This window comes from Nematostella vectensis, chromosome 14 (assembly GCF_932526225.1).
Source record: "Nematostella vectensis chromosome 14, jaNemVect1.1, whole genome shotgun sequence".
Classification (NCBI taxonomy): Eukaryota; Metazoa; Cnidaria; class Anthozoa; order Actiniaria; family Edwardsiidae; genus Nematostella; species Nematostella vectensis.
The window spans coordinates 14676243-14699656 of record NC_064047.1 but is presented as its reverse complement, the minus strand read 5'-3'; the positions used below and the strand labels follow the sequence as shown (position 1 = coordinate 14699656).

The following is a 23414-nucleotide window of genomic DNA, read 5'->3' as shown; positions in this document are numbered from 1 at the left end:
TGTAGGTATGGGTTAGTGTAGGAATGGGTTAGTGTAGGGATGGGTTAGTGTAGATGTGGGTTAGTGTGGGGTTGGGTTAGTGTAGGGATGGGTTAGTGTAGGGATGGGCTAGTGTAGGGATGGGTTAGTGTAGGGATGGGCTAGTATAGGGATGGGCTAGTATAGGGGATGGGCTAGTATAGGGATGGGCTATTATAGGGGATGGGTTAGTGTAGGGATGGGTTAGTGTAGGGGATGGGTTAGTGTAGGGATGGGTTAGTGTAGGGATTGGTTAGTGTTTTGGATGAGTTAGTGTATTGGATGGGATTAGTGTAGGGATGTGTTAGTGTATGGATGGGTTAGTGAAGGGATGGGTTAGTGTATGGATGGGTTAGTGAAGGGATGTGTTAGTGTATGGATGGGTTAGTGAAGGGATGGGTTAATGTAGGGATGGGCTAGTATAGGGATGAGTTAGTGTAGGGATGTGTTAGTGTATGGATGGGTTAGTGTAGGGATGTGTTAGTGTAGGGATGGGCTAGTATAGGGAAGAGTTAGTGTAGGGATGGGCTAGTATAGGGGATGGGTTTGTGCATGGATGGGTTAGTGAAGGGATGGGTCAGTGTAGCGGCTGGGTTAGTGTAGGGATGGGTTAGTGTAGGGATGGGTTAGTGTAGGGATGGGCTAGTATAGGGATGAGTTAGTGTAGGGATGTGTTAGTGTATGGATGGGTTAGTGAAGGGATGTGCCAGTGTAGGGGGTGGGTTAGTGTAGGGATGGGTTAGTGTAGGGATGGGCTAGTATAGGGATGAGTTAGTGTAGGGATGGGCTAGTATAGGGATGGGTTAGTGTAGATATGGGTTAGTGTAAAGATGGGTTAGTGTAGAGATAGGTTAGTGTAGGGATGGGTTACTGTAGGAATGTGTTAGTGTTGGGATGGGTTAGTGTAAGGATGGGTTAGTGTGTGGATGGCTTAGTGTAGCAAATTAGTTAGTGTAGGGATGGGTTAGTGTAGGGATGGGTTAGTGTAGGGATGGGTTAGTGTAGGGGATGGGTTAGTGTAGGGACGGGTTAGTGCAGGGATGGGTTAGTGTAGGGATGGGTTAGTGTAGGAATGTGTTAGTGTAGGGATGGGTCAGTGTAGGGATGGGTTAGTGTAGGGGATGGGTCAGTGTAGGGGATGGGTTAGTGTAGGGATGGGTTATTGTAAGGATGGGTTAGTGTATGGATTGGTTAGTGTAGGAATGGGTTAGTGTAGGGGATGGGTTAGTGTAGGTATGGGTTAGTGTAGGAATGGGTTAGTGTAGGGATGGGTTAGTGTAGGGATGGGTTAGTGTAGGGATGGGCTAGTATAGGGGATGGGCTAGTATAGGGGATGGGCTAGTATAGGGATGGGCTATTATAGGGGATGGGTTAGTGTAGGGATGGGTTAGTGTAGGGGATGGGTTAGTGTAGGGATGGGTTAGTGTAGGGATGGGTTAGTGTAGGGATGGGCTAGTATAGGGATGGGCTATTATAGGGGATGGGTTAGTGTGGGGTTGGGTTAGTGTAGGGATGGGTTAGTGTAGGGATGGGTTAGTGTAGGGATGGGTTAGTGTAGGGATGGGCTAGTATAGGGATGGGCTAGTATAGGGGATGGGCTAGTATAGGGATGGGCTATTATAGGGGATGGGTTAGTGTAGGGATGGGTTAGTGTAGGGGATGGGTTAGTGTAGGGATGGGTTAGTGTAGGGATTGGTTAGTGTTTTGGATGAGTTAGTGTATTGGATGGGATTAGTGTAGGGATGTGTTAGTGAAGGGATGGGTTAATGTAGGGATGGGCTAGTATAGGGATGAGTTACTGTAGGGATGTGTTAGTGTATGGATGGGTTAGTGTAGGGATGTGTTAGTGTAGGGATGGGCTAGTATAGGGAAGAGTTAGTGTAGGGATGGGCTAGTATAGGGGATGGGTTTGTGCATGGATGTGTTAGTGAAGGGATGGGTCAGTGTAGCGGCTGGGTTAGTGTAGGGATGGGTTAGTGTAGGGATGGGTTAGTGTAGGGATGGGTTAGTGTAGGGATGGGCTAGTATAGGGATGAGTTAGTGTAGGGATGTGTTAGTGTATGGATGGGTTAGTGAAGGGATGGGCCAGTGTAGGGGATGGGTTAGTGTAGGGATGGGTTAGTGTAGGGATGGGTTAGTGTAGGAATGTGTTAGTGTAGGGATGGGTTAGTGTAGGGGATGGGTTAGTGTAGGGACGGGTTAGTGCAGGGATGGGTTAGTGTAGGGATGGGTTAGTGTAGGGGATGGGTTAGTGTAGGGACGGGTTAGTGTAGGGATGTGTTAGTGTAGGGATGGGTTAGTGCAGGGTTGGGTTAGTGGAGGGATTGGTTAGTGTAGGGGATGGGTCAGTGTAGGGGATGGGTTAGTGTAGGGGATGGGTTAGTGTAGGGATGGGTTAGTGTAGGGATGGGTTAGTGTAGGGATGGGTTAGTGCAGGGATGGGTTAGTGTAGGGATGGGTTAGTGCAGGGATGGGTTAGTGTAGGGGATGGGTCAGTGTAGGGGATGGGTTAGTGTAGGGATGGGTTAGTGCAGGGATGGGTTAGTGTAGGGGATGGGTTAGTGTAGGGATGGGTTAGTGTAGGGATGGGTTAGTGCAGGGATGGGTTAGTGTAGGGATGGGTTAGTGTAGGGATGGGTTAATGCAGGGATGGGTTAGTGTAGGGATGGGTTAGTGCAGGGATGGGTTAGTGTAGGGGATGGGTTAGTGTAGGGGATGGGTTAGTGTAGGGATGGGTTAGTGTAGGGGATGGGTTAGTGCAGGGATGGGTTAGTGTAGGGATGGGTTAATGCAGGGATGGGTTAGTGTAGGGATGGGTTAGTGCAGGGATGGGTTAGTGTAGGGGATGGGTTAGTGTAGGGGATGGGTTAGTGTAGGGATGGGTTAGTGTAGGGGATGGGTTAGTGCAGGGATGGGTTAGTGTAGGGATGGGTTAGTGTAGGGATGGGTTAGTGCAGGGATGGGTTAGTGTAGGGGATGGGTTAGTGTAGGGGATGGGTTAGTGTAGGGATGGGTTAGTGTAGGGGATGGGTTAGTGTAGGGATGGGTTAGTGTAGGGATGGGTTAATGCAGGGATGGGTTAGTGTAGGGATGGGTTAGTGCAGGGATGGGTTAGTGTAGGGGATGGGTTAGTGTAGGGGATGGGTTAGTGTAGGGATGGGTTAGTGTAGGGGATGGGTTAGTGCAGGGATGGGTTAGTGTAGGGATGGGTTAGTGTAGGGATGGGTTAGTGCAGGGATGGGTTAGTGTAGGGATGGGTTAGTGTAGGGATGGGTTAGTGCAGGGATGGGTTAGTGTAGGGGATGGGTTAGTGTAGGGGATGGGTTAGTGTAGGGATGGGTTAGTGTAGGGGATGGGTTAGTGCAGGGATGGGTTAGTGTAGGGATGGGTTAGTGTAGGGATGGGTTAGTGCAGGGATGGGTTAGTGTAGGGATGGGTTAGTGCAGGGATGGGTTAGTGTAGGGGATGGGTTAGTGCAGGGATGGGTTAGTGTAGGGGATGGGTTAGTGTAGGGGATGGGTTAGTGTAGGGGATGGGTTAGTGTAGGGGATGGGTTAGTGTAGGGATGGGTTAGTGTAGGGGATGGGTTAGTGCAGGGATGGGTTAGTGTAGGGATGGGTTAGTGTAGGGATGGGTTAGTGCAGGGATGGGTTAGTGTAGGGATGGGTTAGTGCAGGGATGGGTTAGTGTAGGGGATGGGTTAGTGCAGGGATGGGTTAGTGTAGGGGATGGGTTAGTGTAGGGGATGGGTTAGTGTAGGGGATGGGTCAGTGTAGGGGATGGGTTAGTGTAGGAATGTGTTAGTGTAGGGATGGGTTAGTGTAGGGGATGGGTTAGTGTAGGGGATGGGTCAGTGTAGGGGATGGGTCAGTGTAGGGGATGTGTTAGTGTAGGGGATGGGTTAGTGCAGGGATGGGTTAGTGTAGGGGATGGGTCAGTGTAGGGGATGGGTTGGTGTAGGGGATGGGTTAGTGTTCTCATGGGTTGATTAGCGGGCCTTTTATGGTCAATACGTTTCTGTCATTAGCATTTTTGGGGTATGGAATTCATCTGATACTCCTGTCACTTTAAAAGCTGGATACTCCCCCCCTTGTTCTCCAGCTGCATGGCCAGCAGTATTGGATGGGTTGTTACCAGAGTATTACCCCTCCCCCTAAATTTACCATAGCCATATCCTATGGTCATAGTACTTGCAGTTCTGAGTATTTATTGGGGACTCCCCCTCCCAACCATATCCACCATATCTGTGCCATTTTTGCTGATATTTTTTATGTTTTGAGTGTTTTTCCCAACTTCTTATAACTCAATGTCTCATAACCGACAGCCTTAAATCTAAACCGGGATGAAGAAGTAAGAGCTAAAACCACTGCCTGCTTTGGTAAGATTGGTGATAGAACTAAAATTACCCCATGGTCACCACCTGCCTTGGTAACATGAAAACCTACTTTCTCCTTTTTCCACAAAGGTCATCACTACACCAGGTGATAGCAACACTTTCCTGTCTTGTGGTGAAGACGGCACGGTGCGCATGTTTGATATAAGGACCAAGCAGAAGTGTGCAAAGCGAGACTGCAGGGAGGTTAGTTATGCAATATACTTGGGCCTCAGCTATAAAGTAACTGAGGGGATCGGTGGCCTGCGTCAATTCAAAAGGACTGCTTTCCCAAAAAATCTTGCATTTTTAAACTCCCATATAACATTATTTACGCGGTTTCTCTAATTCTTTGAAATTCTTATGAAAGAAACATCCTAGATTCGAAGTTGATTTCAATGCTTGGTTAAATCCAAACCAATTGAGGTTAATCGAAGGTCGAAGTTTGGAAAATGGCGACTATAGGACAAAACCAAATATGAGACTCCTCTAGAATATGCTGTAATAAATAAATCGTGTTTCAAGAATCACACCTGTGAAATATAACGATTTTCCGTTGGGAATATCGTTTTTTTTGTGCTATAGTCGCTTTTTTTCCAAACTTTGAACCTTCGATTAGCCTCAATTAGTCCACAATCGGTTTGGATTTAACCTAGTACTGCAATGAACTCCGAATCTATGATGCTACTTCCATAAGAATTTCAAAGAATAAGTGAAATCACACGAAATACCGACATCTGTAGTATGACTTACAGGTCATTACCGGTTATACCAATATCTATAGGATGACTTCCAGGCCATTACTTGTTATACCGATATCTGTAGGATGACATACAGGCCATTACTTGTTATACCGATATCTATAGGATGACATACAGGCCATTACTTGTTATACCAATATCTATAGGATGACTTCCAGGCCATTACTTGTTATACCGATATCTGTAGGATGACATACAGGCCATTACTTGTTATACCGATATCTATAGGATGACATACAGGCCATTACTTGTTATACCGATATCTATAGGATGACTTCCAGGCCATTACTTGTTATACCAATATCTATAGGATGACATACAGGCCATTACTTGTTATACCGATATCTGTAGGATGACATACAGGCCATTACTTGTTATACCGATATCTGTAGGATGACATACAGGCCATTACTTGTTATACCGATATCTGTAGGATGACATACAGGCCATAACTTGTTATACCAATATCTATAGGATGACTTCCAGGCCATTACTTGTTATACCGATATCTGTAGGATGACATACAGGCCATTACTTGTTATACCGATATCTATAGGATGACATACAGGCCATTACTTGTTATACCAATATCTATAGGATGACTTCCAGGCCATTACTTGTTATACCGATATCTGTAGGATGACATACAGGCCATTACTTGTTATACCGATATCTATAGGATGACATACAGGCCATTACTTGTTATACCGATATCTATAGGATGACTTCCAGGCCATTACTTGTTATACCAATATCTATAGGATGACATACAGGCCATTACTTGTTATACCGATATCTGTAGGATGACATACAGGCCATTACTTGTTATACCGATATCTGTAGGATGACATACAGGCCATTACTTGTTATACCGATATCTGTAGGATGACATACAGGCCATAACTTGTTATACCAATATCTATAGGATGACATACAGGCCATTACTTGTTATACCAATATCTGTAGGATGACATACAGGCCATTACTTGTTATACCGATATCTATAGGATGACATACAGGCCATTACTTGTTATACCGATATCTATAGGATGACTTCCAGGCCATTACTTGTTATACCAATATCTATAGGATGACATACAGGCCATTACTTGTTATACCGATATCTGTAGGATGACATACAGGCCATTACTTGTTATACCGATATCTGTAGGATGACATACAGGCCATTACTTGTTATACCGATATCTGTAGGATGACATACAGGCCATAACTTGTTATACCAATATCTATAGGATGACATACAGGCCATTACTTGTTATACCAATATCTGTAGGATGACATACAGGCCATAACTTGTTATACCAATATCTATAGGATGACATACAGGCCATTACTTGTTATACCAATATCTATAGGATGACATACAGGCCATAACTTGTTATACCGATATCTATAGGATGACATACAGGCCATTACTTGTTATACCAATATCTATAGGATGACATACAGGCCATTACTTGTTATACCAATATCTATAGGATGACATACAGGCCATTACTTGTTATACCGATATCTATAGGATGACTTCCAGGCCATTACTTGTTATACCAATATCTATAGGATGACATACAGGCCATTACTTGTTATACCGATATCTATAGGATGACTTCCAGGCCATTACTTGTTATACCAATATCTATAGGATGACATACAGGCCATTACTTGTTATACCGATATCTATAGGATGACATACAGGCCATTACTTGTTATACCGATATCTGTAGGATGACATACAGGCCATTACTTGTTATACCGATATCTGTAGGATGACATACAGGCCATTACTTGTTATACCGATATCTATAGGATGACATACAGGCCATTACTTGTTATACCGATATCTGTAGGATGACATACAGGCCATTACTTGTTATACCGATATCTTTAGGATGACATACAGGCCATTACTTGTTATACCAATATCTGTAGGATGACATACAGGCCATTACTTGTTATACTAATATCTATAGGATGACATACAGGCCATTACTTGTTATACCAATATCTATAGGATGACATACAGGCCATTACTTGTTATACTGATATCTGTAGGATGACATACAGGCCATTACTTGTTATACCGATATCTTTAGGATGACATACAGGCCATTACTTGTTATACCAATATCTGTAGGATGACATACAGGCCATTACTTGTTATACCGATATCTGTAGGATGACATACAGGCCATTACTTGTTATACCGATATCTTTAGGATGACATACAGGCCATTACTTGTTATACCGATATCTATAGGATGACATACAGGCCATTACTTGTTATACCGATATCTGTAGGATGACATACAGACCATTACTTGTTATACCGATATCTGTAGGATGACATACAGGCCATTACTTGTTATACCAATAACTGTAGGATGACATACAGACCATTATTTGTTATACTAATATCTGTAGGATGACATACAGGCCATTACTTGTTATACCGATATCTGCAGGATGACATACAGGCCATTACTTGCTATACCAATATCTGTAGGATGACATACAGGCCATTACTTGTTATACCGATATCTGTAGGATGACATACAGGCCATTACTTGTTATACCGATATCTATAGGATGACATACAGGCCATTACTTGTTATACCAATATCTATAGGATGACTTCCAGGCCATTACTTGTTATACCGATATCTGTAGGATGACATACAGACCATTACTTGTTATACCGATATCTATAGGATGACATACAGGCCATTACTTGTTATACCAATATCTATAGGATGACATACAGGCCATTACTTGTTATACCAATATCTATAGGATGACATACAGGCCATTACTTGTTATACCGATATCTATAGGATGACATACAGGCAATTACTTGTTATACCGATATCTGTAGGATGACATACAGGCCATTACTTGTTATACTGATATCTGTAGGATGACATACAGGCCATTACTTGTTATACCGATATCTGTAGGATGACATACAGGCCATTACTTGTTATACCGATATCTATAGGATGACTTCCAGGCCATTACTTGTTATACCAATATCTATAGGATGACATACAGGCCATTACTTGTTATACTGATATCTGTAGGATGACATACAGGCCATTACTTGTTATACCGATATCTATAGGATGACATACAGGCCATTACTTGTTATACCGATATCTGTAGGATGACATACAGGCCATTACTTGTTATACCAATATCTGTAGGATGACATACAGGCCATTACTTGTTATACCAATATCTGTAGGATGACTTCCAGGCCATTACTTGTTATACCAATATCTATAGGATGACATACAGGTCATTACTTGTTATACCAATATCTGTAGGATGACATACAGGCCATTACTTGTTATACCGATATCTGTAGGATGACATACAGGCCATTACTTGTTATACCAATATCTATAGGATGACATACAGGCCATTACTTGTTATACCGATATCTATAGGATGACCTACAGGCCATTACTTGTTATACCGATATCTATAGGATGACATACAGGCCATTACTTGTTATACTGATATCTGTAGGATGACATACAGGCCATTACTTGTTATACCAATATCTATAGGATGACATACAGGCCATTACTTGTTATACTGATATCTGTAGGATGACATACAGGCCATTACTTGTTATACCGATATCTGTAGGATGACATACAGGCCATTACTTGTTATACTGATATCTGTAGGATGACATACAGGCCATTACTTGTTATACCAATATCTGTAGGATGACATACAGGTCATTACTTGTTATACCGATATCTGTAGGATGACATACAGGCCATTACTTGTTATACCAATATCTGTAGGATGACATACAGGCCATTACTTGTTATATAAATGCACACGTATCTGTGTGTGTGTGCGTGCGTGTAAAAAATAATTAAATGAATAAAAAGTTTAAAAAACAAAAAAGGATGACTTACAGACCTAGGGCACTAGAGGCTATTACCCTCCGATATTTCCCTGTAGGGACAGGCAAACCCAGATCGTCTACACCTGTTTACGTAAACAGGTCAAAATTCTGTTAATTCTGTTAGTTAACGGTCAGTGTTCAGCCCTCTTTTTCCCATAAACAGGTCCCTACTATATAGGCTTGTGTAAACAGGTCCCTACTATATAGGCTTGTGTAAAAAGGTCCGTACTATATAGGCTTGTGTAAACAGGTCCCTACTATATAGGCTTGTGTAAACAGGTCCCTACTATATAGGCTTGTGTAAACAGGTCCCTACTATATAGGCTTGTGTAAACAGGTCCCTACTATATAGGCTTGTGTAAACAGGTCCCTACTATATAGGCTTGTGTAAACAGGTCCCTACTATATTGGCTTGTGTAAACAGGTCCGTACTATATAGGCCTGTGTAAACAGGTCCCTACTACATAGGCTTGTGTAAACAGGTCCCTACTGTATAGGCTTGTGTAAACAGGTCCGTACTATATAGGCTTGTGTAAACAGGTCCGTACTATATAGGCTTGTGTAAACAGGTCCCTACTATATAGGCTTGTGTAAACAGGTCCCTACTATATAGGCTTGTGTAAACAGGTCCCTACTATATAGGCTTGTGTTAACAGGTCCCTACTACATAGGCTTGTGTTAACAGGTCCCTACTACATAGGCTTGTGTAAACAGGTCCCTACTACATAGGCTTGTGTAAACAGATTTTGATGGTTGAATTCTTGCTGTGTTGTTTTCCTTTAGGATGTTTTGATTGACTGCGCAAAGGCCATCACCTCTATCAGCATCAATCCCCAGGCCCCCTACCAACTGGCCGTAGGTTGTGAGAACAGTACAGTCCGGGTGTTTGATCGGCGCTCCCTCAGCACTGCCAACCATAGCAGCGCGGCCAACAAAATGAGAGGAATGGTGTGCAAATTCCGCCCAGATGCACTAAGCGAGCGCACGTGTAGGGTGACGTCTCTTAGTTTTAGGTACGTGATTGCCAATCAGCTGTTAAATGGTCATTTTTATTACTTCTTCACATATTGCAAAGACCCGTAGGTCAACCCCCCCCCCCCCTCCCCGCCTGGCTTATTTAGGTTGGTAATATAGCAAAATTATACTGTTGACTCAAGTCAAGATTAGTGCAACTTATTCTTTGCGGGACTGCGGCTTTTTTCACTATTAAAAATCGAAACCTCCCCACCCCCCACCCCAAATGTTGGTGTTACTTTTCTCAAAATAGCACATTTTGTACAGGATCTCGATTTGAACTTTTTCTTTCTGAGCAATTGAGTAACTTTTCCTAATGCAAGACTTTTCCGTCAATATGTTACTCCCCCTTTGTTTGTAGCGATGATGGCGGCGAGCTTCTCGTGAGTTATTGCGCAGACTACCTTTACCTTTTCAACATGCGGGGACCGAAATCCTCCCCGCTCACCCCTGGCTCCAACGGTGAGAACGACCACTCCTCCTCCTCGCCCCAGCGCTCCAACCTTCCACTCAAGAGACTACGCTTGAGAGGGGACTGGAGCGACACAGGCCCCAACGCACGACCTGAAAGTGAGGCGACCTCAACAGAAAGCAACCTAATGCAGCGCATGTCTGATATGTTTGTCCGCTGGATTGAAGAGTCGTTTCGCGCAAATCAAAGGGGACGTGGTCGTCCGGTGACGTCATCGGTGACATCATCATCGTCCGCATCACCTGACTCTCTGCACGTGTACACCTCATCTGAGGGTAGCGGCGGAACTGCTGTGCCAGAGGGTGCACAGGGGTCTCGGAGAGGTGCTAGTAGCGGGATGGGCGTGGTGGAGGAGGAGGGGGTGGGCATGCGGGCCAGCAGGACTCACGGTCAGGTGGGTGCTGTTACATGCTTAAGGTTATTCTACTTGCTCCCTCCTTCCATCCTTGAAAAAAAAAACATATAAAAGGAAGTGTTACTTGTCCCCTGTTGTAACAATAACGGAACAACGACATGAATATGGCTGACTAGGGCCCTTTAAAGTATCCGATGTGATGCTGCATTGACAAGATTTATTATTTTACTCAGAGTACCGATGAGACTTCTGCAATGGAATGCACCCCAGAACGCACGGATACAGATTTGCCCCAGGCTGATTCAACTGCCCGCCCCATGTCGAGCAGCAACTCCCAAAACGACGAACCAATGGACCTGGACACTTCCGGTCATAGACCCACTCAAGAGGAAGCCACTTCCGGTCAGCTACCCACTCCTGACGAAGCTACTTCCGGCGGAAGTGATCATAAAATGACATTTGTTTGTTTCCGGGAAGCGTATAGGGGCGAATTGGATTACGAAGACGGTAATTTGGTGGACGGTACTTCTGATGCGATAGGGGGACTGGGCGTGTCTGATAGGGGACAGGGCGTGTCTTGTGGTAGGGGTCCAGGAGTGCAAAGGCAGGGTTCGCCTCATGATGTTGACGATGCGAAAGACATGTCTTCTAAAACTAAAGAGATGGACCTAAAGGATGCGGAGCCTTTGGAATTGCCGGATTGTACGGTGGCGACATTTGAGCGCCGTGTGGGTGAGACGAAAAAGAGCGTTAACGGCGGGGGTGTAGAGGGACAGTCAAGTGCAGAGGATCAAGATAGAGCCAGGTCGTCACGGGAGGTACAGACCACGGGAGAGGCCACGCCCAGCTCTAGTAGCAGCATGGACCAGGGGTCTAGTGAAGGTATCCGCATCAACACAAGGGGGGAGTGGAGGTCGGACCTGGACTTTGTCCCTCAAATTCGTACCAAAGGCAATCCATACGTTTTTACGCTTTTGGCAAACACACCAAAATTCCGAGGAAACCTAGTTGTGTGAGGACAATTTCACTTTTCTCGAGTTAGCCAGAATTATTGATAGAATTCTATTGCATACAAGGCAAATTTGCTTAAATAAGGGTTTCCATCTTTCTCATGTTATTGGAAGTCAACTGTACATCTTACAGGTCCCGCGGGATACGCGTAGGGTTTATGAACATGTTGGGGGTAATGTTGCAGGTCCCGCGGGATACGCGTAGGGTTTATGAACATGTTGGGGTAATGTTGCAGGTCCCGTGGGATACGCGTAGGGTTTATGAACATGTTGGGGTAATGTTGCAGGTCCCGCGGGATACGCGTAGGTTTTATGAACATGTTGGGGTAATGTTGCAGGTCCCGTGGGATACGCGTAGGGTTTATGAACATGTTGGGGTAATGTTGCAGGTCCCGCGGGATACGCGTAGGGTTTACGAACATGTTGGAGTAATGTTGCAGGTCCCGCAGGATACGCGTAGGTCTTATGAACATGTTGGGGTAATGTTGCAGGTCCCGCGGGATACGCACGGGGCTTCGCTGCCACACGAATTCAAAGGATGTACCGAGAGCACCGAAACGCAAAGGCGGAAAAAGAGACCTGGGAACAGGAGTGGGAACGAGGCGGAGTGAACCAAGATCGGGAACTTTGGCGACCGGAAATGACTCGTGTGTACAAAGGACATCGGAACGCCCGCACTATGGTGAGGTGGTTCATTATCCAAAAAACATTTCATTCCGCTTCTGTCCGCTTGATGTGATGTAAACATACTACCATCTGTGAGATCATAACTTGTTTCATAGACTTGATAGCATTAAATCTTCTCACCATCTGTGAGATCATAACTTCTTTCATAGACTTGATAGCATTAAATCTTTTCACCATCTGTGAGATCATAACTTGTTTCATAGACTTGATAGCATTAAATCTTCTCACCATCTGTGAGATCATAACTTGTTTCATAGACTTGATAGCATTAAATCTTTTCACCATCTGTGAGATCATAACTTGTTTCATAGACTTGATAGCATTAAATCTTCTCACCATCTGTGAGATCATAACTTGTTTCATAGACTTGATAGCATTAAATCTTCTCAGCCGTGCGAGTACCACGTGACCAGCATTCTTTGTTGTTAAAGATCAAAGAGGCGGCATTTTGGGGCGACCGCTTCGTGGTTAGCGGCAGTGACTGCGGGCGCATCTTTATATGGGACAAGAATACGTGCGAGATCGTGGTGGTGTTACAAGGGGACAAGCATGTCGTTAACTGCATACAGCCACACCCTTTTGATCCCAGTAAGTATACCACACAATATAGCCACACCCCTTCGATCCCAGTAAATATATCACACAATACAGCCACACCCCTTTGATCAATGTAAGTATACCACATAATACAGCCACACCCTTTCGATCCCAGTAAGTATACCACACAATACAGCCACACCCCTTTGATCCCAGTAAGTATACCACACAATACAGCCACACCCTTTCGATCCCAGTAAGTATACCACACAAAACAGTTTTATTATAACTTACAATTTTATTATAACTTACTTCAACACTTATTTACAATTTAGAATAACTAAATATTTTTTTTACAAATGATTTTTCTTGATTCATTAAAATTTGATTATTTACATTACATTTAAAACTTCTATGAGACAAAATCAAGATGTACTATTAAAAATCATGATAAAAAATAGCTACAAAAATATATTTAAAAATATTTGCTCTCTGTTCCTTAATTTCAAATTCATTGTCATTTAGATTTAGATTTGCTCGACTTTGCTCCTTAAACCACGTAAGCACAGAGCAGATCTTAAAATGGCGAGCGAAACTTTCGCATTCTGAAAGCTCATTAGCATCTCAAACCTCGCTTACCGGAAAACGTCCTATTGTTTTGGTTATATTCGGCAATATTATTTGAAATTCTTGTTAGTGTTTAAGAGCTACCAGAACTAAGGAGTTCCTCAGTATCAATGTTAGGGCTGTTTTCATCGATATTTCTTGCAGAGATATGACAAATTTTGAGAAAAGGCGAACTCCCCCCATTACCAACCTGAGATAAGTTTTAAATTTTAATCGTTTTAATTTACATGATTTGTTGATAAAAGCAAATCTGATATTTTTTATTTGAACTAACCAAATAAGATCACCAATATCACAACTTATTCCTTCTTAGTCCTGGCATCCAGTGGAATCGATTATGATATCAAGCTCTGGTCACCGTCACTAGAGTACCCTCAGCCACTTGGTGAACTAGACGAGGTAAGGAAGACCCTTAATCACTAGGTGATTTAGACGATGTAAGGAAGACCCTCTTGAACTAGACGAGGTAAGGAAGACCCTCAGTGAACTAGACGAGGTAAGGAAGTCACTCAGTGAACTAGACGAGGTAAGGAAATCACTCAGTGAACTAGACGAGGTAAGGAAGTCACTTGGTAAGCTAAGGAAGTCACTCAGTAAACTAGACGAAGTAAGGAAGTCACTTGGTAAACTAGACGAGGAAAGGAAGTCACTTGGTGAACTAGACGAGGTAAGGAAGTCACTTGGTAAACTAGACGAGGTGGGGAAGACACTCAGTGAACTAGACGAGGTAAGGAAGTCACTCAGTGAACTAGACGAGGTAAGGAAGTCACTTGGTAAACTAGACGAGGTGGGGAAGACACTCAGTGAACTAGACGAGGTAAGGAAGTCACTTGGTAAACTAGACGAGGTAAGGAAGTCACTTGGTAAACTAGACGAGGTGGGGAAGACACTCAGTGAACTAGACGAGGTAAGGAAGTCACTCAGTAAACTAGACGAGGTAAGGAAGTCACTCAGTGAACTAGACGAGGTAAGGAAGTCACTTGGTAAACTAGACGAGGTAAGGAAGACACTCAGTGAACTAGACAAGGTAAGGAAGTCACTCAGTGAACTAGACGAGGTAAGGAAGTCACTTGGTAAACTAGACGAGGTAAGGAAGTCACTTGGTAAACTAGACGAGGTGTAGAAGACACTCAGTGAACTAGACGAGGTGTAGAAGACACTCAGTAAACTAGACGAGGTAAGGAAGTCACTCAGTGAACTAGATGAGCTAATGAAGTCACTCAGTGAACTAGACGAGGTAAGGAAGACACTCAGTGAACTAGACGAGGTAAGGAAGACACTCAGTGAACTAGACGAGGTAAGGAAGTCACTCAGTAAACTAGACAAGGTAAGGAAGTCACTCAGTGAACTAGACGAGGTAAGGAAGTCACTTGGTAAACTAGACGAGGTAAGGAAGTCACTTGGTAAACTAGACGAGGTGTAGAAGACACTCAGTGAACTAGACGAAGTAAGGAAGTCACTCAGTGAACTAGACGAGGTAAGGAAGTCACTCAGTGAACTAGACGAGGTAAGGAAGTCACTTGGTAAACTAGACGAGGTAAGGAAGTCACTTGGTAAACTAGACGGGGTGGGGAAGACACTCAGTGAACTAGACGAGGTAAGGAAGTCACTCAGTGAACTACACGAGGTAAGGAAGTCACTCAGTGAACTAGACGAGGTAAGGAAGTCACTCAGTGAACTAGACGAGGTAAGGAAGTCACTCAGTGAACTAGACGAGGTAAGGAAGTCACTCAGTGAACTAGACGAGGTAAGGAAGTCACTCAGTGAACTAGACGAGGTAAGGAAGTCACTCAGTGAACTAGATGAGGTAAGGAAGTCACTCAGTGAACTAGATGAGCTAATAAAGTCACTCAGTAAACTAGACGAGGTAAGGAAGTCACTCAGTGAACTAGACGAGGTAAGGAAGTCACTTGGTAAACTAGACGAGGTAAGGAAGTCACTCAGTGAACTAGATAAGCTAAGGAAGTCACTCAGTGAACTAGACGAGGTAAGAAAGTCACTTGGTAAACTAGACGAGGTAAGGAAGTCACTTGGTAAACTAGACGAGGTAAGGAAGTCACTCAGTTAACTAGACGAGGTCAAAAGACCCTCAGTCTAATGTTAGTTGTCTGTTGTTGTTATCGTACATCATTGTCAATTTTCTTTTTTTGTTATCGTGCATCATTGTCTATTGTTTGTTGTTATCATAGAGCATTGTCTATTGTCTAATGTCTGTTTTTGCTATCGTAGATCATTGTCTAGTGTTTGATATCTGTTGATATCGTAGATCATTGTCTGTTGTCTAATGTTTGATATCTGTTGTTATCGTAAATAATTGTCTGTTGTTGTTATAGTAGATCATTGTCTGTTGATATCTGTTTGATATCTGTTTTTATCGTAGATCAATGTCTCTTGTCTAATGTTTGGTATTTGTTGTTATCGTAGATCATTGTCTGCTGTCTGATGTTTGGTATCTGTTGTTATCGTAGATCATTGTCTGCTGTCTAATGTTTGATATCTGTTGTTATCGTAGATCATTGTCTGCTGTCTGATGTTTGGTATTTGTTGTTATCGTAGGTCATTGTCTGCTGTGTAATGTTTGGTATTTGTTGTTATCGTAGATAATTGTCTGCTGTCTAATGTTTGGTATCTGTTGTTATCGTAGATCATTGTCTGCTGTCTGATGTTTGGTATCTGTTGTTACCGTAGATCATTGTCTGCTGTCTGATGTTTGGTATCTGTTGTTATCGTAGATCATTGTCTGCTGTCTGATGTTTGGTATCTGTTGTTATCGTAGATCATCAAACGCAACGAGAAGATGCTGGAGGAGAGTCGAGACACGATCACAGTACCAGCGTCCTTCATGCTGCGCATGCTCGCATCTCTCAACCACGCACGCTTTGGTGAGTCACGTGATAACCCCCTCCAATCATCTGCTCGTGACCTTATCACGTGAGCAGTAGAGTCTAGCGATCAATAAAAACAATCGACCTTGTTCGTTCTCTTTGTTTGTGTATCTAGGATTATTGATTATTAATATTTTAGTATGGCTATTATTATTTTTGTTTTTGTTACTATAAGTATTATTGTTATTAACATTGGTTATTATTGATTAAGATACTGTATTTGTAGCGCGGCGAAGTCAAGATGGCTCCGACTCAGATACGAGTGAGGATGACTGATTTATCTAATTATCGAATTAGGCAGACATGAGCAATAGTAGAACAGATACCCTGCTGTTCCGACAGGGGACCAACATTGGTGCTAGCAATAGTCGAACAAGATACCCTGCTGTTCCGACAGGGGACCAACATTGGTGCTAGCAATAGTCGAACAAGATACCCTGCTGTTCCGAAATGGGACCAACATTGGTGCTAGCAATAGTAGAACAGATACCCTGCTGTTCCGACAGGGGACAAACATTGGTGCTAGCAATAGTCGAACAAGATACCCTGCTGTTCCGACAGGGGACAAACATTGGTGCTAGCAATAGTCGAACAAGATACCCTGCTGTTCCGAAATTGGACCAACATTGGTGCTAGCAATAGTCCAACAGATACCCTGCTGTACCGCTAAAGTACGATTGTCGCCGATATAGTTACGAGCGAAACCTTCATAGGCCAAGCCGACAGAAGTATGGGATCCGCATCTTTGCAAATGAAACCAATGCACATTTGGCCAGACCACGGGCAAACCAGACGAAATGTTCGTGTATCGAATATTATCTTTAATTTGTTTACCGAATATATCTGTAATAAAGCCAGTTTCTTGAAGTTGTTGTCATAGATTGATCTGGTTCCGTTTTAGCCGTGATTCATAACAGATTTTCCTCCCTCAACTCGGTTCACCTCCTCGCCACTCGTAATAAAATACAACAGGCTAAGACGCTCCACGCCCTGGCAATCATAACTTTGACTCTTCGAGGCAAATTTTTCGGCAGAGAACGGACAACTTTTCCCTTCAGAATCCTATATGCCATAGATGAATAATTTCTCAACACATATTCTGAAGAAAATAATCCAAACCAGAATAATCCAACCAGAATTTCCCTGCAATTTTTGGCTGCAAAGTCGGAATTTATCGTTCTTCCAGGGTGCTGACAAACGGTCACCTGAGCGCGGTCGGGTCCTGGACACAAAAGAAAAGAAAATGCCATGGCAACCGCTGAGACCATTGTATTCTGTATTGCGCCCAGTCTCCGACAACAACTTCAAGAAATTGGCTTTATTACAGACGTATTCGGTAAACAAATTGAAGATAATATTCGATACACGAACATTTCGTCTGGTTTGCCCGTGGCCAGACCGTCAGAATCACATGCTGATCAGGGGGCAAATTTGAGTTATATTGAAAATTGTTTTCTATAAGAAGTTGTTATGTAAATGCAGAGGCATCATCGCTGAAGACTTAATTCAAACCAGCCTTTGTTGAACTGAAGCTCCTAGCCTAAATATTGCTTATAAATAAATCAATACATAAGCAAACAAATAAGCAAATAAATTAATGAGTTGACGAGAATTTATTAGATTTTCTCAATAAAACTATGAAAAAAATACTTAATCTGATAAAATAATCATGTTACAACAACATGGAACATGGAGGACAGCAATCGATGGACTTGCTATTTCGGTGTATATCAGAAATGAACGTGAATTAAACAACATCAAGAAGGATAAATATTTCATTTTAGCACAGGTGATCCGATCACGGGCCCTAGGATAGGTAGATCAGGGGATGCACTATTCCGAAGCCCCTAGTCTCGTGCGCTGCCGTCCATAGCGAATTCAGACGCAAAATAAGAAGATCGATCCAAAGTCTTTCTGAAATGCGATGCTTTTACTCCAAATTGCTGTCTTACATTTGGGAATATCAAGATTGGATAGAGGTATTTGCCTAGTATTTTTTTTATTTTATTTTAATATTTATTTTTTAGCTCACGCAGCTGAAATACAAAAAAGTGGACCTAATTTTTTCGTGGTGGGTGGCGCCCCCCACCCCCTGGGCTTTCCCTACACAAAATAACTTTCAACTTACAACAGAAATTTTCCTTACCGAGGATGAAAAAAAAATTCAACCCCTTTGCCAACATGTATTGTTGTTATTGTCTGCATCTTGCATCTCATGTGTTTATTTATTTTTTCAAATAGTTGTGGAAATTAGTCAGATTATAAATGTCTTGATGAAAAGATTGTTTTGAAAGTCACTCTGTTATGAACCAGGGACTACCTGAGGGCCAGGATAAATGCTAAAGACTGGAAGACATGAGAATTGAAAACCATGCCTTGAAAGATATCATGTCCACAGGAAACCCAATAAGAATAATAACGATAATGTCAATCTATGAATGTCAGTTATATATGAGTTGAGACATCCTCCGGGGGGGCGCGTAGTTGCCGGGCCCAGTCTGCGATGCGGTCCCTTGTGGCAGCTGTGATTCGCATGCTTCTCCTGATAGGTTGGTTGGACCGGAGCTGACCTCCCGTCTGCGCGTCTGCAGCTTCCACAACATCAGTAGTAATCTCAAGGGGATATAGCTTGGAGATAGGTCTGTTCGTGTGACCCTTAGCTGTTTTTAAGGTTACAGCCCGTACACATCCGTCGGCACCTCTAATAAGATCTTCCACTACGCCTAGTTTCCAATTCAGCCTCTTCTTCTCGCTGTGGATCTGGACAACGTCTCCTATCTTGATGCGTGTTTCACCGCTGCCACCTGTTGCGCCATGGAAGCACCGCAGCGAAGTGAGGTACTCCTGCTTCCAGCGCTGCCAGAAGTGTTGTATAACTAGTGCTACACGAGTAGCATCCCTTCGGAGATGAGCATCGTTTCCATAGCTCGGGTCAGTTAGATCGTCCGCATCAGTGTCAGGATGTGGGAGACTTCTTCCATACAGTAGATGGGATGATGTGAGACGGTCTTCATCATTTATGTCAGGAGAGACATATGTTAGTGGGCGGTCATTCAGGATAGCCTCAATTTCCATGACAACCGTCTGGAGAGTGACTAAGTTGATGGATGCTCGGCCAAGGACTTTCTTCAGCGTCGTATTCGTGAGGCCGATCATCCTCTCCCAAAACCCTCAATACCATGGAGCTCTCTTCGGGATGAACTTTCATTCTATCCCTTGTTTGCCGAGCTCCTGTTTGAGCGTTGGTGAATTAAACAGGTGCTCGAGTTCAGCAGCCGCTGATTGGTAGGTACTGGTATTATCAGAAATGATAACGTCTGGAATGGACTGGCGGCTTGCGAATCTACGTTCTGCTGCCATCAATTCTAGTCTGGGGAGTGACAGTTCCTTTACTGGAGCGACACGTGACTTCGCCATCACAAAGGGAGTCTGATTGGCCTGCCGTATGTATGCCACAGCTCCGTAGGCTTTCGGGCTAGCATCCACGAACACACGCAGCTGGGTCGTCTCGTTGGCTGACCGATTGCTGAGATAGCATCTAGGAATAGTATGATTGGTTGATTGTCGGATTTCTTGCGCAATGCTGAGCCAGCGAGTTCGTATCTCCCCATTCAGGGGTTCATCCCAATCTACGTTTAACTTCCAGAGGTCATGGATAAGGATCTTAGCGCGGATTGAGATGAGGCCTAGTGGGTCATAGATCTTAGATGACTACCTTAAGATCTCTCGCTTTGTGACAAGAGTGTCGTCAGGTGCTGGTAATTCTTTACATGCAAGTGTTAGCGTGTCGAACATTGACACTGTCGCGGTTGGCATCATTCACTCCATCAAGGGCAGCATGATGGAGAAGGGGTTGACTATTGGATGCCCAAGACCGTAAGTTGAACTTGGCTTCAGTCATGACACTTATTAATTCGTCATAGTAACTCAGGGCCTCTTGGTGTGTTTCACAGCCGGTGATGATGTTGTCAACATAGAGATTGTCCCTCATGTCCTGTGTGACTGGTGTCTTATGATTATCAAGGTGTGTTTGAAGGGCAGCATTCAGCATAAAGGGGGAGCTCGCGGAGCCAAAAAGGACCGACTTGAAACGGTAGGTCTGGAACGCACTTTCGGGGTCACTGGGATCGGAGAGCCATAGGAACCGTGTCATGTCGCGGTCAGCTTCACTGAGACGTACATAGAGGAAAGCTTTTTCTATATCAGTGGAAATTCTAATAGCGTGGGCGCGAAACGGCACTAAAATCGAGCCCATGTCGGCTAGGTAAGGTGAACCGACCTCTAGGCAGTCGTTCAGACTTGGGGTCGAGGGGGCCTGGTGACAACTACAATCGAAGACAATACGAATGGGCGTGGTCGATTACTCCTTTTTTACATGGTGGTGGGGTATGTAGTGGGCGTTGTCAGACGGGTCAGGATTGCTAACCTTCTCAATGAACCCTCTGGCCTCTTGTTCCTTGATGATGTCGTCATAACTCTTCATCAAATCTGGTGTCTGGTGAAGTCGTCGTGCGGTAGCCCTTGTGCGTCTCTCGCAGATACTGAAGTTAGTTGGGAGAGGGGCGTGCTCTTCCTTCCATTGAAACCAAGCAATGTATGTGCCGTCGTCGTCTCTAGTGATCGAGGTGGCCTGGTAATTAGTCAAGAAGTTCTTCTCAGGGGGGTCAGCATTGGGTGATGCCCATTGACTCTAGGGACCAAAATTGCTGTAGATCAAATTCATCTTGGTGGGCTGAAATGTGAAATATATTAATCACATTGCCCTGCACCCCCCTGGCACTTACAGGACCAGATAGTAGATAGCCCAATTTGGACTGCATAGCTGTGGGCCCCTCTTCCCCTCGGATAATCTTATCTTGTACAATGTCCCAGTAATGGTCAGCACCAATTAACAAGTTGATCTCGAAATTACCACTGGACACTGGGTGTGCTAATTTAAATCCTTTCAGGTCGGGTATGTTACTGACATCTGTGTGATGTTTGCATTGCAGGGGGGTGGCTATATGTGGAACAACAAGCACCCGGAGAGGAATCCTATCCCCTTGCTCACTGATTACTTCAACATTTGTAACTTCTAGTTTCCTAAGGGAGTTTTCTGTTGCCCCGAAGGCAGACATGGAGATATTCTCCCTTGAAATAGGCTTTGCGCCGAGTTCGTCAGCGAGTTTCTTAGTAATGAAGGAGCGTTGCGCGCCCTCATCGAGAAGTATGTTCACCTCCCTGCTAGTATTTCCAACCCTGACATGGCTTACGGCAGTTTTTAGAAGTATTGGATACTCATGGGGGATGCCATAGGGGTGTGCTGGTGCTAATGTGGTATGAACCGACTGGGATGGATCTGCTTGGGGTGGGGGCTCCTTGTTCCCAGGGGGAGGACCTTGTCCTTTGTCTCTCTCACAAATTGTGGTGTGACGTTTACCTCCGCACTGACGGCAGCGAAACTTTGATGTGCATTTGGAGCTGATATGGGAGGATGAAAGGCAATTATAACAGAGCCTTAGTTTGACAACAATGCCCTTCCCTGCCTTAGGGTCAGAAACGGTGGCGCAGTTATGTGTACTGTGCTTCCCTTTACAGTAAACGCACTGAATGACCTTGGGCTTGCCTTTCCCCTGGGGATGAGGCCCCTTTACCCCGGTAAAGAATGAGGCTGTGGGTGTAGATTCCAACAGGAGGGGGAATCCTGCTTCTAAAACCTTAAGCTCATGCTTAAGAGCTTCCCTCAGACCTTGTATGGTCCAGTCCCCCCCTTGTTGTGTCCTGGCTAGGTTGCGCTTGGTTTCAGTAGGGAGTTTTCCTAAAATAACAGGAATAAGGAGTTCCCCAAAGGAGTCTTGGGACTTGCCGAGGGCTTCTAGTGCTCAAATATTGGTTTCCAATGCATCACAAAAGGGGCGCAAGCTCTCCACATTGCTTGTGGGATATTGCAGATCTAATAGGGCAGTCATATGAGCATTCGTCACTCATTCGTGTGTTTGCCCAAAACGTTCCTTGAGAGTGGCCAGTGCCTTCACATAATTATCCCCTGAAATTAGGTAGCCCCCAATTGCTTGCTCTGCCTCCCCTGAAACCTGGGCCTTCAGGTAATTAAACTTGTCTACATCAGGCAAGCCTGGCTTGCTGTGAACAGCTACATTAAAGGAATCCCAGAAGGTCATCCACTCCAACGGGTCCCCACTAAACACGGGCAAGTTCAGCTAGACGTGTGCTATAGGAGTTGAAGTTACTTGCTTGGGGAATAAAAGGCTGATTGCTGGGGTGAGTAATGTTTGGGGGCGGGACAACTTGAGTTGTGTTTGAGGGTGGCACGACTTGGGTTGGATCTATATTGGGTGGATTTTGAGACATGGAAGAAGCGCTTGGGGGAGAGGATGTTGAAGCGACAGACGGCGGAACGACGGGGGAGGGAGTATTAACACTCGAGTTGTGATAGTCAAAAACAGTCAATACCACCACCCCTCTTGATATATTCTGGTTAAAAAGTAATCTAAAACCCCACATTAACCACTTTTGCTTTTTAAATAATAAATCTGTAAAGAAAACAGTTTTCTATCAACCTAAAGATAATGGGAAAGGGGATATTTTAGGAAAGTACGAAATATAATTATCACATTATTGTTATTATATTTTCTTTTCAAACATTTAAAGAAGAGTAATATTTCTTCCTTTTCTGTAGTATTGGGCTACCTGTAGTAGCAGAGGGACTGGGAGCGAGTAAGATGGCGGCCTCCTA

The 23414-nt window shown here is 44.0% G+C and overlaps 3 protein-coding genes across 8 annotated transcripts in view; 1 reads left to right on the top strand and 2 right to left on the bottom strand.

Moving 5' to 3' along the window:
• LOC5502652 (DDB1- and CUL4-associated factor 6) overlaps nucleotides 1-17548 on the top strand; it is a 35234-nt gene extending 17686 nt beyond the window's left edge. For 2 of the 6 annotated variants that reach the window (XM_048721941.1, XM_048721945.1), the window contains 9 exons: nucleotides 4484-4597; nucleotides 9878-10107; nucleotides 10470-10974; nucleotides 11169-11817; nucleotides 12437-12627; nucleotides 13064-13220; nucleotides 14110-14195; nucleotides 16573-16678; nucleotides 16893-17548. In XM_048721941.1, the coding sequence (XP_048577898.1) occupies nucleotides 4484-4597; nucleotides 9878-10107; nucleotides 10470-10974; nucleotides 11169-11817; nucleotides 12437-12627; nucleotides 13064-13220; nucleotides 14110-14195; nucleotides 16573-16678; nucleotides 16893-16957 (2103 nt within the window). In that variant the 3' untranslated portion in view covers nucleotides 16958-17548. The other 4 variants (XR_007306560.1, XM_048721946.1, XM_048721942.1 and 1 more) reach the window with 4 other exon arrangements.
• Nucleotides 17549-19126: 1578 nt separating this feature from the next.
• On the bottom strand, nucleotides 19127-19837 carry LOC116610192. Its single transcript, XM_032370953.1, has one exon. It carries the CDS (start codon nucleotides 19835-19837, stop codon nucleotides 19127-19129), a length of 711 nt encoding a protein of 236 aa, XP_032226844.1.
• A 1042-nt stretch (nucleotides 19838-20879) lies between these two features.
• LOC116610191 lies at nucleotides 20880-22839 on the bottom strand. The gene is made up of 4 exons (XM_048721467.1): nucleotides 22668-22839; nucleotides 21466-22478; nucleotides 21108-21371; nucleotides 20880-21006 (listed from the first exon to the last, which is right to left on the bottom strand). The coding sequence occupies exons 1-4, from the start codon at nucleotides 22837-22839 to the stop codon at nucleotides 20896-20898; spliced, it is 1560 nt and encodes a 519-aa protein (XP_048577424.1). The 3' UTR covers nucleotides 20880-20895.
• Between the last annotated feature and the right edge of the window lie 575 nt (nucleotides 22840-23414).